The following is a 16163-nucleotide window of genomic DNA, read 5'->3' on the forward strand; positions in this document are numbered from 1 at the left end:
GGGAGCGAAGCAGTATCACACACGAGGCTTAGATACAGAGGGAGCGAAGCAGTATCACACATAAGGCAGCAGTATATAGGCCCCCGGCAGCAGTATATAGGCCCCCGGCAGCAGTATATAGGCCCCCGGCAGCAGTATATAGGCCCCCGGCAGCAGTATATAGGCCCCCGGCAGCAGTATATAGGCCCCCGGCAGCAGTATATAGGCCCCCGGCAGCAGTATATAGGCCCCCGGCAGCAGTATATAGGCCCCCGGCAGCAGTATATAGGCCCCCGGCAGCAGTACATAGGCCCCCGGCAGCAGTACATAGGCCCCCGGCAGCAGTACATAGGCCACGTTGCGATCTCTGGTGACGCATCCTTACATGTAACTGGGAGATAAGGTTGTAATATTGTACGCACCCAACTTATCCAGAGCGATGATCTGCTGGGAGCTGCCGGGAGGGGGACTGAGCCTAAGGAGAGGAGACAACAGCCTGAGCTCTAGTCATGTGAGGAGGAGACAGGATGTAACAGCAGAATTATGAGTGCGGCTCTGGGGGATGAGACATGATGTAACAGCAGAATTATGAGTGCAGCTCTGGGGGATGAGACATGATGTAACAGCAGAATAGTGAGCTCAGCTCTGGGGGATGAGACATGATGTAACAGCAGAATAGTGAGTGCAGCTCTGGGGGATGAGACAGGATGTAACAGCAGAATAGTGAGTGCAGCTCTGGGGGATGAGACAGGATGTAACAGCAGAATAGTGAGTGCAGCTCTGGGGGATGAGACATGATGTAACAGCAGAATAGTGAGTGCAGCTCTGGGGGATGAGACAGGATGTAACAGCAGAATAGTGAGTGCAGCTCTGGGGGATGAGACAGGATGTAACAGCAGAATAGTGAGTGCAGCTCTGGAGGATGAGACAGGATGTAACAGCAGAATAGGGAGTGCAGCTCTGGGGGATGAGACAGGATGTAACAGCAGAATAGTGAGTGCAGTTCTGGAGGATGAGACAGGATGTAACAGCAGAATAGTGAGCGCAGCTCTGGGGGATAAGACATTATGTAACAGCAGAATAGTGAGTGCAGCTCTGGAGGATGAGACAGGATGTAACAGCAGAATTATGAGTGCAGCTCTGGAGGAGGATGAGACAGGATGTAACAGCAGAATAGTGAGTGCAGCTCTGGAGGATGAGACAGGATGTAACAGCAGAATAGTGAGTGCAGCTCTGGAGGATATGATATGATGTAACAGCAGAATTATGAGTGCAGCTCTGGGGGATGAGAGAGGATGTAACAGCAGAATTATGAGTGCGGCTCTGGAGGAGGATGAGACATGATGTAACAGCAGAATAGTGAGTGCAGCTCTGGAGGATATGATATGATGTAACAGCAGAATTATGAGTGCAGCTCTGGGGGATGAGAGAGGATGTAACAGCAGAATTATGAGTGCGGCTCTGGAGAGACGTCTCACCGGGTCTCCTCTCCCTCCAGCAGTTTCCGGTAGGTGGCGATCTCGATGTCCAGCGCCAGCTTGGTGTTCATCAGCTCCTGGTATTCGCGCACCTTGCGGGCCATGTCCTGCTTTGCCCTCCGCAGGGCGGCCTCCAGCTCCTGGGCGTGGCCCTTGGCGCTCTGGGTGGCGTGCTCGCCGCTCTCCTCGCTCTGGGCGATGCTGTTCTCCAGGTTGGTTCTCTGAGGGGGAAAGAGAGAGAAAAGTTTGGTAGAAATCCACTTTCAATCAGGGAAAGATCCCCCCGGAGCTGTGGCCGCAGGGGCCCTCTAGTCACCGACCGCCGTCACCGACGTACACAGACGGCCAGTCCAATGTGCTGCAACTACTGTGCCCTGTGAGCCCACTGCAGTGACCCAGGGGAGCCACAGGGTGGCAGCCGCGGCAGGTGTTGTGTACCTCGGGGGAGGGGGGGCAGGTGTTGTGTACCCCAAGGGGGGGGCAGGTGTTGGTTTTTCCCCCGGGGGGGGGGGGTGCAGGTGTTGTGTACCCCAAGGGGGCATGTGTTGTGCACCCGGGGGAGGGGGGGGGGGGGCAGGAGTTGTGTACCCGGGGGGAGTGGGGGGGGGCGGCGGGGGGGGGCCGGAGTTGTGTACCCGGGGGGGGGGGGGGTGTAGGAGTTGTGTACCCCGGGAAGGGGGGGGGCAGGTGTTGTGTACCCCGGGAAGGGGGGGGGCAGGTGTTGTGTACCCCAAGGGGGGGGCGGCCAGGTGTTGTGTACCCCAAGGGGGCAGGTGTTGTGTACCGGGGGGGGGGGGGGCAGGAGTTGTGTACCCGGGGGGGGGGGGGGGGGGGGCAGGTGTTGTGTACCCTGGGAAGGGGGGGGCAGGTGTTGTGTACCCCGGGGAGGGGGGGCAGGTGTTGTGTACCCCGGGGAGGGGGGGCAGGTGTTGTGTACCCCGGGGGGGCAGGTGTTGTGTACCCCAAGGGGGGGGCAGGTGTTGGTTTTTCCCCCGGGGGGGAGGGGGGCAGGGGTTGTGTACCCGGGGGGAGTGGGGGGGGGCGGCGGGGGGGGGGGCCGGAGTTGTGTACCCGGGGGGGGGGGGGGGTGTAGGAGTTGTGTACCCGGGGGGGGGGCAGGTGTTGTGTACCCGGGGGGGGGGCAGGAGTTGTGTACCCGGGGGGGGGCAGGTGTAGTGTGCCCCGGGAAGGGGGGGGCAAGTGTTGTGTACCCCGGGGAGGGGGGGGGGCAGGTGTTGTGTACCCCGGGAAGGGGGGGGCAGGTGTTGTGTACCCCGGGAAGGGGGGGGCAGGTGTTGTGTACCCCGGGGAGGGGGGGCAGGTGTTGTGTACCCCGGGGAGGGGGGGCAGGTGTTGTGTACCCCGGGGAGGGGGGGGCAGGTGTTGTGTACCCCGGGGAGGGGGGGGCAGGTGTTGTGTACCCCGGGGAGGGGGGGGCAGGTGTTGTGTACCCCGGGGAGGGGGGGGGCAGGTGTTGTGTACCCCGGGGGGGGGGGGGGCAGGTGTTGTGTACCCCGGGGAGGGGGGGGCAGGTGTTGTGTACCCCGGGGAGGGGGGGGCAGGTGTTGTGTACCCCGGGGAGGGGGGGGCAGGTGTTGTGTACCCCGGGGAGGGGGGGGGCAGGTGTTGTGTACCCCGGGGAGGGGGGGGCAGGTGTTGTGTACCCCGGGGAGGGGGGGGCAGGTGTTGTGTACCCCGGGGGGGGGGGGGCAGGTGTTGTGTACCCCGGGGAGGGGGGGGCAGGTGTTGTGTACCCCGGGGAGGGGGGGGGCAGGTGTTGTGTACCCCGGGGAGGGGGGGGCAGGTGTTGTGTACCCCGGGGAGGGGGGGGCAGGTGTTGTGTACCCCGGGGAGGGGGGGGCAGGTGTTGTGTACCCCGGGGAGGGGGGGGCAGGTGTTGTGTACCCCGGGGAGGGGGGGGCAGGTGTTGTGTACCCCGGGGAGGGGGGGGCAGGTGTTGTGTACCCCGGGGAGGGGGGGGCAGGTGTTGTGTACCCCGGGGAGGGGGGGGCAGGTGTTGTGTACCCCGGGGAGGGGGGGGCAGGTGTTGTGTACCCCGGGGAGGGGGGGGCAGGTGTTGTGTACCCCGGGGAGGGGGGGCAGGTGTTGTGTACCCCGGGGAGGGGGGGGGCAGGTGTTGTGTACCCCGGGGAGGGGGGGGCAGGTGTTGTGTACCCCGGGGAGGGGGGGCAGGTGTTGTGTACCCCGGGGGATGGGGCAGGTGTTGTGTACCCCAGGGGGGCAGGGGCAGGTGTTGTGTACCCCAGGGGGGCAGGGGCAGGTGTTGTGTACCCCAGGGGGGCAGGGGCAGGTGTTGTGTACCCCAGGGGGGCAGGGGCAGGTGTTGTGTACTCCAGGGGGGGGGGTAGGTGTGGCGTACCCCGGGGCCCAGGGAGTGGGTGTTGTATACTCCGGGGGGGGGGGCAGGTGTTATGTACCCCAGGGGGGAAGGTGTTGTGTACGCCCAGGGCAATTGTCATGGTGGCACGGAGAGGTATTGTGGTGTCCCACCTCAGGTGTTCCTAGTCTGGATACCTGTCACGCAAGTCTGTAGTTGTATTCTCTAGTTTTACCACAAGGTGTCGGTGTTATGTAGGATTTCTTATATGTTGCACAGCTGTAGTCACTATAGGGTTACTGTCTTGTTTTGTCATTGTGTGCACCAATAAGAAAAGCTCTTCTCGTTCTACCTATCTCTATCCTCTTTTCTTTGCACCCTCTTCTCCACCACTCACAGGGACTCTTACACACCCTGTAGGAAGTAGTCACATGGGGAGAGGAAGAGGATACAGTAGTAGTAGTAGTATACAGAGGATACAGTAGTAGTAGTAGTAGTAGTAGTATACAGAGGATACAGTAGTAGTAGTAGTAGTAGTATTATACAGAGGATACAGTAGTAGTAGTAGTAGTAGTAGTAGTATACAGAGGATACAGTAGTAGTAGTAGTAGTAGTAGTATACAGAGGATACAGTAGTAGTAGTAGTAGTAGTAGTATACAGAGGATACAGTAGTAGTAGTAGTAGTAGTAGTATACAGAGGATACAGTAGTAGTAGTAGTATACAGAGGATACAGTAGATACAGTAGTAGTAGTAGTATACAGAGGATACAGTAGTAGTAGTAGTAGTAGTATACAGAGGATACAGTAGTAGTAGTAGTAGTATACAGAGGATACAGTAGTAGTAGTAGTAGTAGTAGTATACAGAGGATACAGTAGTAGTAGTAGTATACAGAGGATACAGTAGTAGTAGTAGTATACAGAGGATACAGTAGTAGTAGTAGTAGTATACAGAGGATACAGTAGTAGTAGTAGTAGTATACAGAGGATACAGTAGTAGTAGTAGTAGTATACAGAGGATACAGTAGTAGTAGTAGTAGTATACAGAGGATACAGTAGTAGTAGTAGTAGTATACAGAGGATACAGTAGTAGTAGTAGTAGTATACAGAGGATACAGTAGTAGTAGTAGTAGTAGTATACAGAGGATACAGTAGTAGTAGTAGTAGTATACAGAGGATACAGTAGTAGTAGTAGTAGTATACAGAGGATACAGTAGTAGTAGTAGTAGTATACAGAGGATACAGTAGTAGTAGTAGTAGTATACAGAGGATACAGTAGTAGTAGTAGTAGTATACAGAGGATACAGTAGTAGTAGTAGTAGTATACAGAGGATACAGTAGTAGTAGTAGTAGTAGTAGTATACAGAGGATACAGTAGTAGTAGTAGTAGTAGTATACAGAGGATACAGTAGTAGTAGTAGTAGTAGTATACAGAGGATACAGTAGTAGTAGTAGTAGTAGTATACAGAGGATACAGTAGTAGTAGTAGTAGTAGTATACAGAGGATACAGTAGTAGTAGTAGTAGTAGTATACAGAGGATACAGTAGTAGTAGTAGTAGTAGTATACAGAGGATACAGTAGTAGTAGTAGTATACAGAGGATACAGTAGTAGTAGTAGTAGTAGTATACAGAGGATACAGTAGTAGTAGTAGTATACAGAGGATACAGTAGTAGTAGTAGTATACAGAGGATACAGTAGTAGTAGTAGTAGTATACAGAGGATACAGTAGTAGTAGTAGTAGTAGTATACAGAGGATACAGTAGTAGTAGTAGTATACAGAGGATACAGTAGTAGTAGTAGTATACAGAGGATACAGTAGTAGTAGTAGTATACAGAGGATACAGTAGTAGTAGTAGTAGTATACAGAGGATACAGTAGTAGTAGTAGTAGTATACAGAGGATACAGTAGTAGTAGTAGTAGTATACAGAGGATACAGTAGTAGTAGTAGTATACAGAGGATACAGTAGTAGTAGTAGTAGTATACAGAGGATACAGTAGTAGTAGTAGTAGTATACAGAGGATACAGTAGTAGTAGTAGTAGTATACAGAGGATACAGTAGTAGTAGTAGTAGTATACAGAGGATACAGTAGTAGTAGTAGTATACAGAGGATACAGTAGTAGTAGTAGTAGTAGTATACAGAGGATACAGTAGTAGTAGTAGTAGTAGTATACAGAGGATACAGTAGTAGTAGTAGTAGTAGTATACAGAGGATACAGTAGTAGTAGTAGTAGTATACAGAGGATACAGTAGTAGTAGTAGTAGTATACAGAGGATACAGTAGTAGTAGTAGTAGTAGTATACAGAGGATACAGTAGTAGTAGTAGTAGTAGTATACAGAGGATACAGTAGTAGTAGTAGTAGTATACAGAGGATACAGTAGTAGTAGTAGTAGTATACAGAGGATACAGTAGTAGTAGTATACAGAGGATACAGTAGTAGTAGTAGTAGTATACAGAGGATACAGTAGTAGTAGTAGTAGTATACAGAGGATACAGTAGTAGTAGTAGTAGTATACAGAGGATACAGTAGTAGTAGTAGTAGTATACAGAGGATACAGTAGTAGTAGTAGTAGTATACAGAGGATACAGTAGTAGTAGTAGTAGTATACAGAGGATGTAGTAGTAGTATACAGAGGATACAGTAGTAGTATACAGAGGATACAGTAGTAGTAGTAGTATACAGAGGATACAGTAGTAGTAGTAGTAGTATACAGAGGATACAGTAGTAGTAGTAGTATACAGAGGATACAGTAGTAGTAGTAGTAGTAGTATACAGAGGATACAGTAGTAGTAGTAGTATACAGAGGATACAGTAGTAGTAGTAGTATACAGAGGATACAGTAGTAGTAGTAGTAGTATACAGAGGATACAGTAGTAGTAGTAGTAGTAGTATACAGAGGATACAGTAGTAGTAGTAGTAGTAGTATACAGAGGATACAGTAGTAGTAGTAGTATACAGAGGATACAGTAGTAGTAGTAGTAGTAGTATACAGAGGATACAGTAGTAGTAGTAGTAGTAGTATACAGAGGATACAGTAGTAGTAGTAGTAGTAGTATACAGAGGATACAGTAGTAGTAGTAGTAGTAGTAGTATACAGAGGATACAGTAGTAGTAGTAGTAGTAGTATACAGAGGATACAGTAGTAGTAGTAGTAGTAGTATACAGAGGATACAGTAGTAGTAGTAGTAGTAGTAGTAGTATACAGAGGATACAGTAGTAGTAGTAGTAGTATACAGAAGATACAGTAGTAGTAGTAGTAGTAGTATACAGAGGATACAGTAGTAGTAGTAGTAGTATACAGAGGATACAGTAGTAGTAGTAGTATACAGAGGATACAGTAGTAGTAGTAGTATACAGAGGATACAGTAGTAGTAGTAGTATACAGAGGATACAGTAGTAGTAGTATACAGAGGATACAGTAGTAGTAGTAGTAGTAGTATACAGAGGATACAGTAGTAGTAGTAGTAGTAGTATACAGAGGATACAGTAGTAGTAGTAGTAGTAGTAGTATACAGAGGATACAGTAGTAGTAGTAGTATACAGAGGATACAGTAGTAGTAGTAGTAGTAGTAGTAGTATACAGAGGATACAGTAGTAGTAGTATACAGAGGATACAGTAGTAGTAGTAGTAGTAGTATACAGAGGATACAGTAGTAGTAGTAGTAGTAGTAGTAGTATACAGAGGATACAGTAGTAGTATACAGAGGATACAGTAGTATAGTAGTAGTATTGGTCTCAAGGACTCTGTTCTCTCCTGGTTCTCTTCCTACCTCTCTGACCGCTCCTTCAGTGTGACCTTCTCTGGCTCTACTTCCAGTCCCCTACCTCTTACTGTTGGGGTTCCCCAGGGGTCAGTCCTGGGTCCCCTCCTCTTCTCCCTCTATACAGCCCCCATCGGACAGACCATCAGCAGGTTTGGCCTGCAATACCATCTCTATGCTGATGACACCCAGTTATACACCTCCTCCTGCGACATCTCCCCTGCCTTCCTGCAAAATACAAGTGACTGCCTATCCGCTCTCTCTAACACTATGACCTCTCTGTTCCTCAAACTTAATCTCTCTAAAACTGAACTTCTTGTATTTCCTCCCTCTAACAAACCTAAACCCGACATCTCCCTCTCAGTCTGTGGTACCAGCATCACTCCTGTGCAACAGGCTCGATGTCTGGGGGTTATGTTGGACTCTGATCTATCCTTTACTCCCTATATCCAAGCTCTTACACGCTCCTGTCATCTACATCTCAAAAACATCTCCAGAATCCGCCCATTTCCCACCACTGACACCGCTCAGACTCTGACTGTCGCCCTGATCCATTCTCGTCTTGACTACTGTAACTCCCTACTAATCGCTCTTCCTTTCTCTAAGCTCTCCCCTCTCCAGTCTATCCTGAACGCAGCAGCCAGGCTCATCTTCCTCTCCAGCCGCTATACCGATGTCTCTCCTCTGTGCCAGTCACTGCATTGGTAACCCATTAAATATAGAACACAGTTCAAGCTCCTCACCCTCACCCATAAAGCTCTCCACAACTCTGCCCCTCCATACATCTCCTCCCTCATCTCCACCTACCATCCTTCCCGTGCTCTCCGCTCTGGCCCCCCATACATCTCCTCCCTCATCTCCACCTACCATCCTCCCCATGCTCTGCGCTCTGCAAATGACCTCACACTAACCTTCTTTAATCCGAACTTCTCATTCCCGCCTCCAAAACTTCTCTCGTGCTGCACCAGTTCTCTGGAACTCCCTACCCAAAGACCTCAGACTTATTTCCAACATCCCCAGTTTTAAGCGCCCCCTATAGACCCATCTCTCCAGGCTTATAACATTTCGTAATCTCGTCTCCCTTTGCTATCCCCTCTCCATCCTCTCTATAACTTCTTTGGTGCTAGGTACACTGTCCTTGTCATCTGAGCTTAGAAAAGGGCTTGTGACTGTCTCGCCCAGCCGCCTATAGGCACTTAGAGATTCCATGTACAATGACTGGAACATTGACAAATAAAGCCCTTGTTGCCCCTCGTGTTACTCCCAGTCATCCTAGTCTGTAAGCTCTTGAGAGCAGGTCTCTAATTTGTTGTTGTAATTTATTCATTGTATAATTTAATATATAACCTGTAATGTATTTATATATATTTAAATAAGCGCTGCGGAATCTGTTGGCGCTATACAAATAAATATTATTATTATTGTTATTATTAAACAGAGGATACAGTAGTAGTAGTAGTAGTATACAGAGGATACAGTAGTAGTAGTATACAGAGGATACAGTAGTAGTAGTAGTAGTATACAGAGGATACAGTAGTAGTATACAGAGGATACAGTAGTAGTAGTAGTATACAGAGGATACAGTAGTAGTAGTATACAGAGGATAGAGTAGTAGTAGTATACAGAGGATACAGTAGTAGTAGTATACAGAGGATACAGTAGTAGTAGTAGTAGTATACAGAGGATACAGTAGTAGTAGTATACAGAGGATAGAGTAGTAGTAGTATACAGAGGATACAGTAGTAGTAGTATACAGAGGATACAGTAGTAGTAGTAGTAGTATACAGAGGATACAGTAGTAGTAGTAGTAGTATACAGAGGATACAGTAGTAGTAGTATACAGAGGATACAGTAGTAGTAGTAGTAGTATACAGAGGATACAGTAGTAGTATACAGAGGATACAGTAGTAGTAGTAGTAGTAGTAGTATACAGAGGATACAGTAGTAGTAGTAGTAGTATACAGAGGATACAGTAGTAGTATACAGAGGATACAGTAGTAGTATACAGAGGATACAGTAGTAGTAGTAGTAGTAGTAGTAGTAGTAGTATACAGAGGATACAGTAGTAGTATACAGAGGATACAGTAGTAGTAGTAGTAGTAGTAGTAGTAGTATACAGAGTATACAGAGGATACAATAGTAGTAGTAGTATACAGAGGATACAGTAGTAGTAGTATACAGAGGATACAGTAGTAGTAGTAGTAGTAGTATACAGAGGATACAGTAGTAGTAGTATACAGAGGATACAGTAGTAGTAGTAGTATACAGAGGATACAGTAGTAGTAGTAGTATACAGAGGATACAGTAGTAGTAGTAGTATACAGAGGATACAGTAGTAGTAGTAGTAGTATACAGAGGATACAGTAGTAGTAGTAGTAGTATACAGAGGATACAGTAGTAGTAGTAGTAGTATACAGAGGATACAGTAGTAGTAGTAGTATACAGAGGATACAGTAGTAGTAGTAGTATACAGAGGATACAGTAGTAGTAGTAGTAGTAGTATACAGAGGATACAGTAGTAGTAGTAGTAGTAGTATACAGAGGATACAGTAGTAGTAGTAGTAGTAGTATACAGAGGATACAGTAGTAGTAGTAGTAGTATACAGAGGATACAGTAGTAGTAGTAGTAGTATACAGAGGATACAGTAGTAGTAGTAGTATACAGAGGATACAGTAGTAGTAGTAGTATACAGAGGATACAGTAGTAGTAGTAGTAGTAGTATACAGAGGATACAGTAGTAGTAGTAGTAGTATACAGAGGATACAGTAGTAGTAGTAGTATACAGAGGATACAGTAGTAGTAGTAGTAGTATACAGAGGATACAGTAGTAGTAGTAGTAGTATACAGAGGATACAGTAGTAGTAGTAGTAGTATACAGAGGATACAGTAGTAGTAGTATACAGAGGATACAGTAGTAGTAGTAGTAGTAGTATACAGAGGATACAGTAGTAGTAGTAGTAGTAGTATACAGAGGATACAGTAGTAGTAGTATACAGAGGATACAGTAGTAGTAGTAGTATACAGAGGATACAGTAGTAGTAGTAGTATACAGAGGATACAGTAGTAGTAGTAGTATACAGAGGATACAGTAGTAGTAGTAGTATACAGAGGATACAGTAGTAGTAGTAGTAGTAGTATACAGAGGATACAGTAGTAGTAGTAGTAGTAGTAGTATACAGAGGATACAGTAGTAGTAGTAGTAGTAGTATACAGAGGATACAGTAGTAGTAGTAGTAGTAGTATACAGAGGATACAGTAGTAGTAGTAGTATACAGAGGATACAGTAGTAGTAGTATACAGAGGATACAGTAGTAGTAGTATACAGAGGATACAGTAGTAGTAGTAGTATACAGAGGATACAGTAGTAGTAGTAGTATACAGAGGATACAGTAGTAGTAGTAGTAGTATACAGAGGATACAGTAGTAGTAGTATACAGAGGATACAGTAGTAGTAGTAGTATACAGAGGATACAGTAGTAGTAGTAGTATACAGAGGATACAGTAGTAGTAGTAGTATACAGAGGATACAGTAGTAGTAGTAGTATACAGAGGATACAGTAGTAGTAGTAGTAGTATACAGAGGATACAGTAGTAGTAGTATACAGAGGATACAGTAGTAGTAGTAGTAGTAGTATACAGAGGATACAGTAGTAGTATACAGAGGATACAGTAGTAGTAGTAGTAGTATACAGAGGATACAGTAGTAGTAGTAGTAGTATACAGAGGATACAGTAGTAGTAGTAGTATACAGAGGATACAGTAGTAGTAGTAGTAGTATACAGAGGATACAGTAGTAGTAGTAGTATACAGAGGATACAGTAGTAGTAGTAGTAGTATACAGAGGATACAGTAGTAGTAGTAGTAGTAGTATACAGAGGATACAGTAGTAGTAGTAGTATACAGAGGATACAGTAGTAGTAGTATACAGAGGATACAGTAGTAGTAGTAGTATACAGAGGATACAGTAGTAGTAGTAGTAGTATACAGAGGATACAGTAGTAGTAGTAGTAGTAGTAGTATACAGAGGATACAGTAGTAGTAGTAGTAGTAGTATACAGAGGATACAGTAGTAGTAGTAGTAGTAGTAGTAGTATACAGAGGATACAGTAGTAGTAGTAGTAGTAGTAGTAGTATACAGAGGATACAGTAGTAGTAGTATACAGAGGATACAGTAGTAGTAGTAGTAGTATACAGAGGATACAGTAGTAGTAGTAGTAGTAGTATACAGAGGATACAGTAGTAGTAGTAGTAGTAGTAGTATACAGAGGATACAGTAGTAGTAGTAGTAGTAGTATACAGAGGATACAGTAGTAGTAGTAGTAGTATACAGAGGATACAGTAGTAGTAGTAGTAGTAGTAGTATACAGAGGATACAGTAGTAGTAGTAGTAGTAGTAGTATACAGAGGATACAGTAGTAGTAGTAGTATACAGAGGATACAGTAGTAGTAGTAGTAGTATACAGAGGATACAGTAGTAGTAGTAGTAGTATACAGAGGATACAGTAGTAGTAGTAGTAGTATACAGAGGATACAGTAGTAGTAGTATACAGAGGATACAGTAGTAGTAGTAGTAGTATACAGAGGATACAGTAGTAGTAGTATACAGAGGATACAGTAGTAGTAGTAGTATACAGAGGATACAGTAGTAGTAGTAGTAGTAGTAGTAGTATACAGAGGATACAGTAGTAGTATACAGAGGATACAGTAGTAGTAGTAGTAGTAGTATACAGAGGATACAGTAGTAGTAGTAGTAGTAGTATACAGAGGATACAGTAGTAGTAGTAGTAGTATACAGAGGATACAGTAGTAGTAGTAGTATACAGAGGATACAGTAGTAGTAGTAGTAGTAGTAGTATACAGAGGATACAGTAGTAGTAGTAGTAGTAGTATACAGAGGATACAGTAGTAGTAGTGGTATACAGAGGATACAGTAGTAGTAGTAGTAGTAGTATACAGAGGATACAGTAGTAGTAGTAGTAGTAGTATACAGAGGATACAGTAGTAGTAGTAGTAGTAGTATACAGAGGATACAGTAGTAGTAGTATACAGAGGATACAGTAGTAGTAGTAGTAGTAGTAGTAGTATACAGAGGATACAGTAGTAGTAGTATACAGAGGATACAGTAGTAGTAGTAGTATACAGAGGATACAGTAGTAGTAGTAGTAGTAGTAGTATACAGAGGATACAGTAGTAGTAGTAGTAGTAGTATACAGAGGATACAGTAGTAGTAGTAGTAGTATACAGAGGATACAGTAGTAGTATACAGAGGATACAGTAGTAGTATACAGAGGATACAGTAGTAGTATACAGAGGATACAGTAGTAGTAGTAGTAGTAGTATACAGAGGATACAGTAGTAGTAGTAGTAGTAGTATACAGAGGATACAGTAGTAGTAGTAGTAGTAGTAGTAGTAGTAGTATACAGAGGATACAGTAGTAGTAGTAGTAGTATACAGAGGATACAGTAGTAGTAGTAGTAGTAGTAGTATACAGAGGATACAGTAGTAGTAGTAGTAGTAGTATACAGAGGATACAGTAGTAGTAGTGGTATACAGAGGATACAGTAGTAGTAGTAGTAGTATACAGAGGATACAGTAGTAGTAGTAGTAGTAGTAGTATACAGAGGATACAGTAGTAGTAGTAGTATACAGAGGATACAGTAGTAGTAGTAGTAGTAGTATACAGAGGATACAGTAGTAGTAGTAGTATACAGAGGATACAGTAGTAGTAGTAGTAGTATACAGAGGATACAGTAGTAGTAGTAGTAGTATACAGAGGATACAGTAGTAGTAGTAGTAGTAGTATACAGAGGATACAGTAGTAGTAGTAGTAGTAGTAGTAGTAGTAGTATACAGAGGATACAGTAGTAGTAGTAGTAGTATACAGAGGATACAGTAGTAGTAGTAGTAGTAGTAGTATACAGAGGATACAGTAGTAGTAGTAGTAGTAGTATACAGAGGATACAGTAGTAGTAGTGGTATACAGAGGATACAGTAGTAGTAGTAGTAGTATACAGAGGATACAGTAGTAGTAGTAGTAGTAGTAGTATACAGAGGATACAGTAGTAGTAGTAGTATACAGAGGATACAGTAGTAGTAGTAGTAGTAGTATACAGAGGATACAGTAGTAGTAGTAGTATACAGAGGATACAGTAGTAGTAGTAGTAGTATACAGAGGATACAGTAGTAGTAGTAGTAGTATACAGAGGATACAGTAGTAGTAGTAGTAGTAGTATACAGAGGATACAGTAGTAGTAGTAGTAGTAGTAGTATACAGAGGATACAGTAGTAGTAGTAGTAGTAGTAGTAGTATACAGAGGATACAGTAGTAGTAGTATACAGAGGATACAGTAGTAGTAGTATACAGAGGATACAGTAGTAGTAGTAGTAGTATACAGAGGATACAGTAGTAGTAGTAGTATACAGAGGATACAGTAGTAGTATACAGAGGATACAGTAGTAGTAGTAGTATACAGAGGATACAGTAGTAGTAGTAGTAGTAGTATACAGAGGATACAGTAGTAGTAGTATACAGAGGATACAGTAGTAGTAGTATACAGAGGATACAGTAGTAGTAGTAGTAGTATACAGAGGATACAGTAGTAGTAGTAGTAGTAGTATACAGAGGATACAGTAGTAGTAGTAGTAGTAGTAGTAGTATACAGAGGATACAGTAGTAGTAGTAGTAGTATACAGAGGATACAGTAGTAGTAGTAGTAGTAGTATACAGAGGATACAGTAGTAGTAGTAGTATACAGAGGATACAGTAGTAGTAGTAGTAGTAGTAGTATACAGAGGATACAGTAGTAGTAGTAGTATACAGAGGATACAGTAGTAGTAGTAGTAGTAGTAGTATACAGAGGATACAGTAGTAGTAGTAGTATACAGAGGATACAGTAGTAGTAGTAGTAGTAGTAGTATACAGAGGATACAGTAGTAGTAGTAGTAGTAGTAGTATACAGAGGATACAGTAGTAGTAGTAGTAGTAGTATACAGAGGATACAGTAGTAGTAGTAGTAGTATACAGAGGATACAGTAGTAGTAGTAGTAGTATACAGAGGATACAGTAGTAGTAGTAGTAGTATACAGAGGATACAGTAGTAGTAGTAGTATACAGAGGATACAGTAGTAGTAGTAGTAGTATACAGAGGATACAGTAGTAGTAGTAGTAGTATACAGAGGATACAGTAGTAGTAGTAGTAGTATACAGAGGATACAGTAGTAGTAGTAGTATACAGAGGATACAGTAGTAGTAGTAGTAGTATACAGAGGATACAGTAGTAGTAGTAGTAGTATACAGAGGATACAGTAGTAGTAGTATACAGAGGATACAGTAGTAGTAGTATACAGAGGATACAGTAGTAGTAGTAGTAGTATACAGAGGATACAGTAGTAGTAGTAGTAGTATACAGAGGATACAGTAGTAGTAGTAGTATACAGAGGATACAGTAGTAGTAGTAGTATACAGAGGATACAGTAGTAGTAGTAGTATACAGAGGATACAGTAGTAGTAGTAGTATACAGAGGATACAGTAGTAGTAGTAGTATACAGAGGATACAGTAGTAGTAGTAGTATACAGAGGATACAGTAGTAGTAGTAGTATACAGAGGATACAGTAGTAGTAGTAGTATACAGAGGATACAGTAGTAGTAGTAGTATACAGAGGATACAGTAGTAGTAGTAGTATACAGAGGATACAGTAGTAGTAGTAGTATACAGAGGATACAGTAGTAGTAGTAGTATACAGAGGATACAGTAGTAGTAGTAGTATACAGAGGATACAGTAGTAGTATACAGAGGATACAGTAGTAGTAGTAGGATACAGTAGTAATAGTAGTATACAGAGGATACAGTAGTAGTAGTAGTATACAGAGGATACAGTAGTAGTAGTAGTAGTAGTATACAGAGGATACAGTAGTAGTAGTAGTAGTAGTATACAGAGGATACAGTAGTAGTAGTAGTATACAGAGGATACAGTAGTAGTAGTAGTATACAGAGGATACAGTAGTAGTAGTAGTATACAGAGGATACAGTAGTAGTAGTAGTATACAGAGGATACAGTAGTAGTAGTAGTATACAGAGGATACAGTAGTAGTAGTATACAGAGGATACAGTAGTAGTAGTAGTAGTATACAGAGGATACAGTAGTAGTAGTAGTAGTATACAGAGGATACAGTAGTAGTAGTAGTAGTAGTATACAGAGGATACAGTAGTAGTAGTAGTAGTATACAGAGGATACAGTAGTAGTAGTAGTAGTAGTATACAGAGGATACAGTAGTAGTAGTAGTAGTAGTATACAGAGGATACAGTAGTAGTAGTAGTAGTATACAGAGGATACAGTAGTAGTAGTAGTAGTAGTAGTAGTATACAGAGGATACAGTAGTAGTAGTAGTAGTAGTAGTAGTATACAGAGGATACAGTAGTAGTAGTAGTAGTAGTATACAGAGGATACAGTAGTAGTAGTAGTATACAGAGGATACAGTAGTAGTAGTAGTAGTATACAGAGGATACAGTAGTAGTAGTAGTAGTATACAGAGGATACAGTAGTAGTAGTAGTATACAGAGGATACAGTAGTAGTAGTAGTAGTAGTATACAGAGGATAC

The 16163-nt window shown here is 43.7% G+C and overlaps 1 protein-coding gene across 3 annotated transcripts in view; it reads right to left on the reverse strand.

Annotated features, from left to right (window-relative positions):
- The window catches only part of LOC138800550 (intermediate filament protein ON3-like), a 145280-nt gene that overhangs the window by 588 nt on the left and 128529 nt on the right, over positions 1-16163 (reverse strand). For 2 of the 3 annotated variants that reach the window (XM_069982306.1, XM_069982308.1), the window contains exons 7-8: positions 1458-1678; positions 402-454 (exon numbers count right to left, since the gene is read on the reverse strand). In XM_069982306.1, coding sequence (XP_069838407.1) covers positions 402-454; positions 1458-1678 — 274 coding nt within the window. The remainder of the gene's footprint in view (positions 1-401; positions 455-1457; positions 1679-16163) is intronic. The other variant, XM_069982307.1, reaches the window with a different exon arrangement.

The sequence above is a fragment of the Dendropsophus ebraccatus genome, chromosome 9 (assembly GCF_027789765.1).
Source record: "Dendropsophus ebraccatus isolate aDenEbr1 chromosome 9, aDenEbr1.pat, whole genome shotgun sequence".
Classification (NCBI taxonomy): domain Eukaryota; kingdom Metazoa; phylum Chordata; class Amphibia; order Anura; family Hylidae; genus Dendropsophus; species Dendropsophus ebraccatus.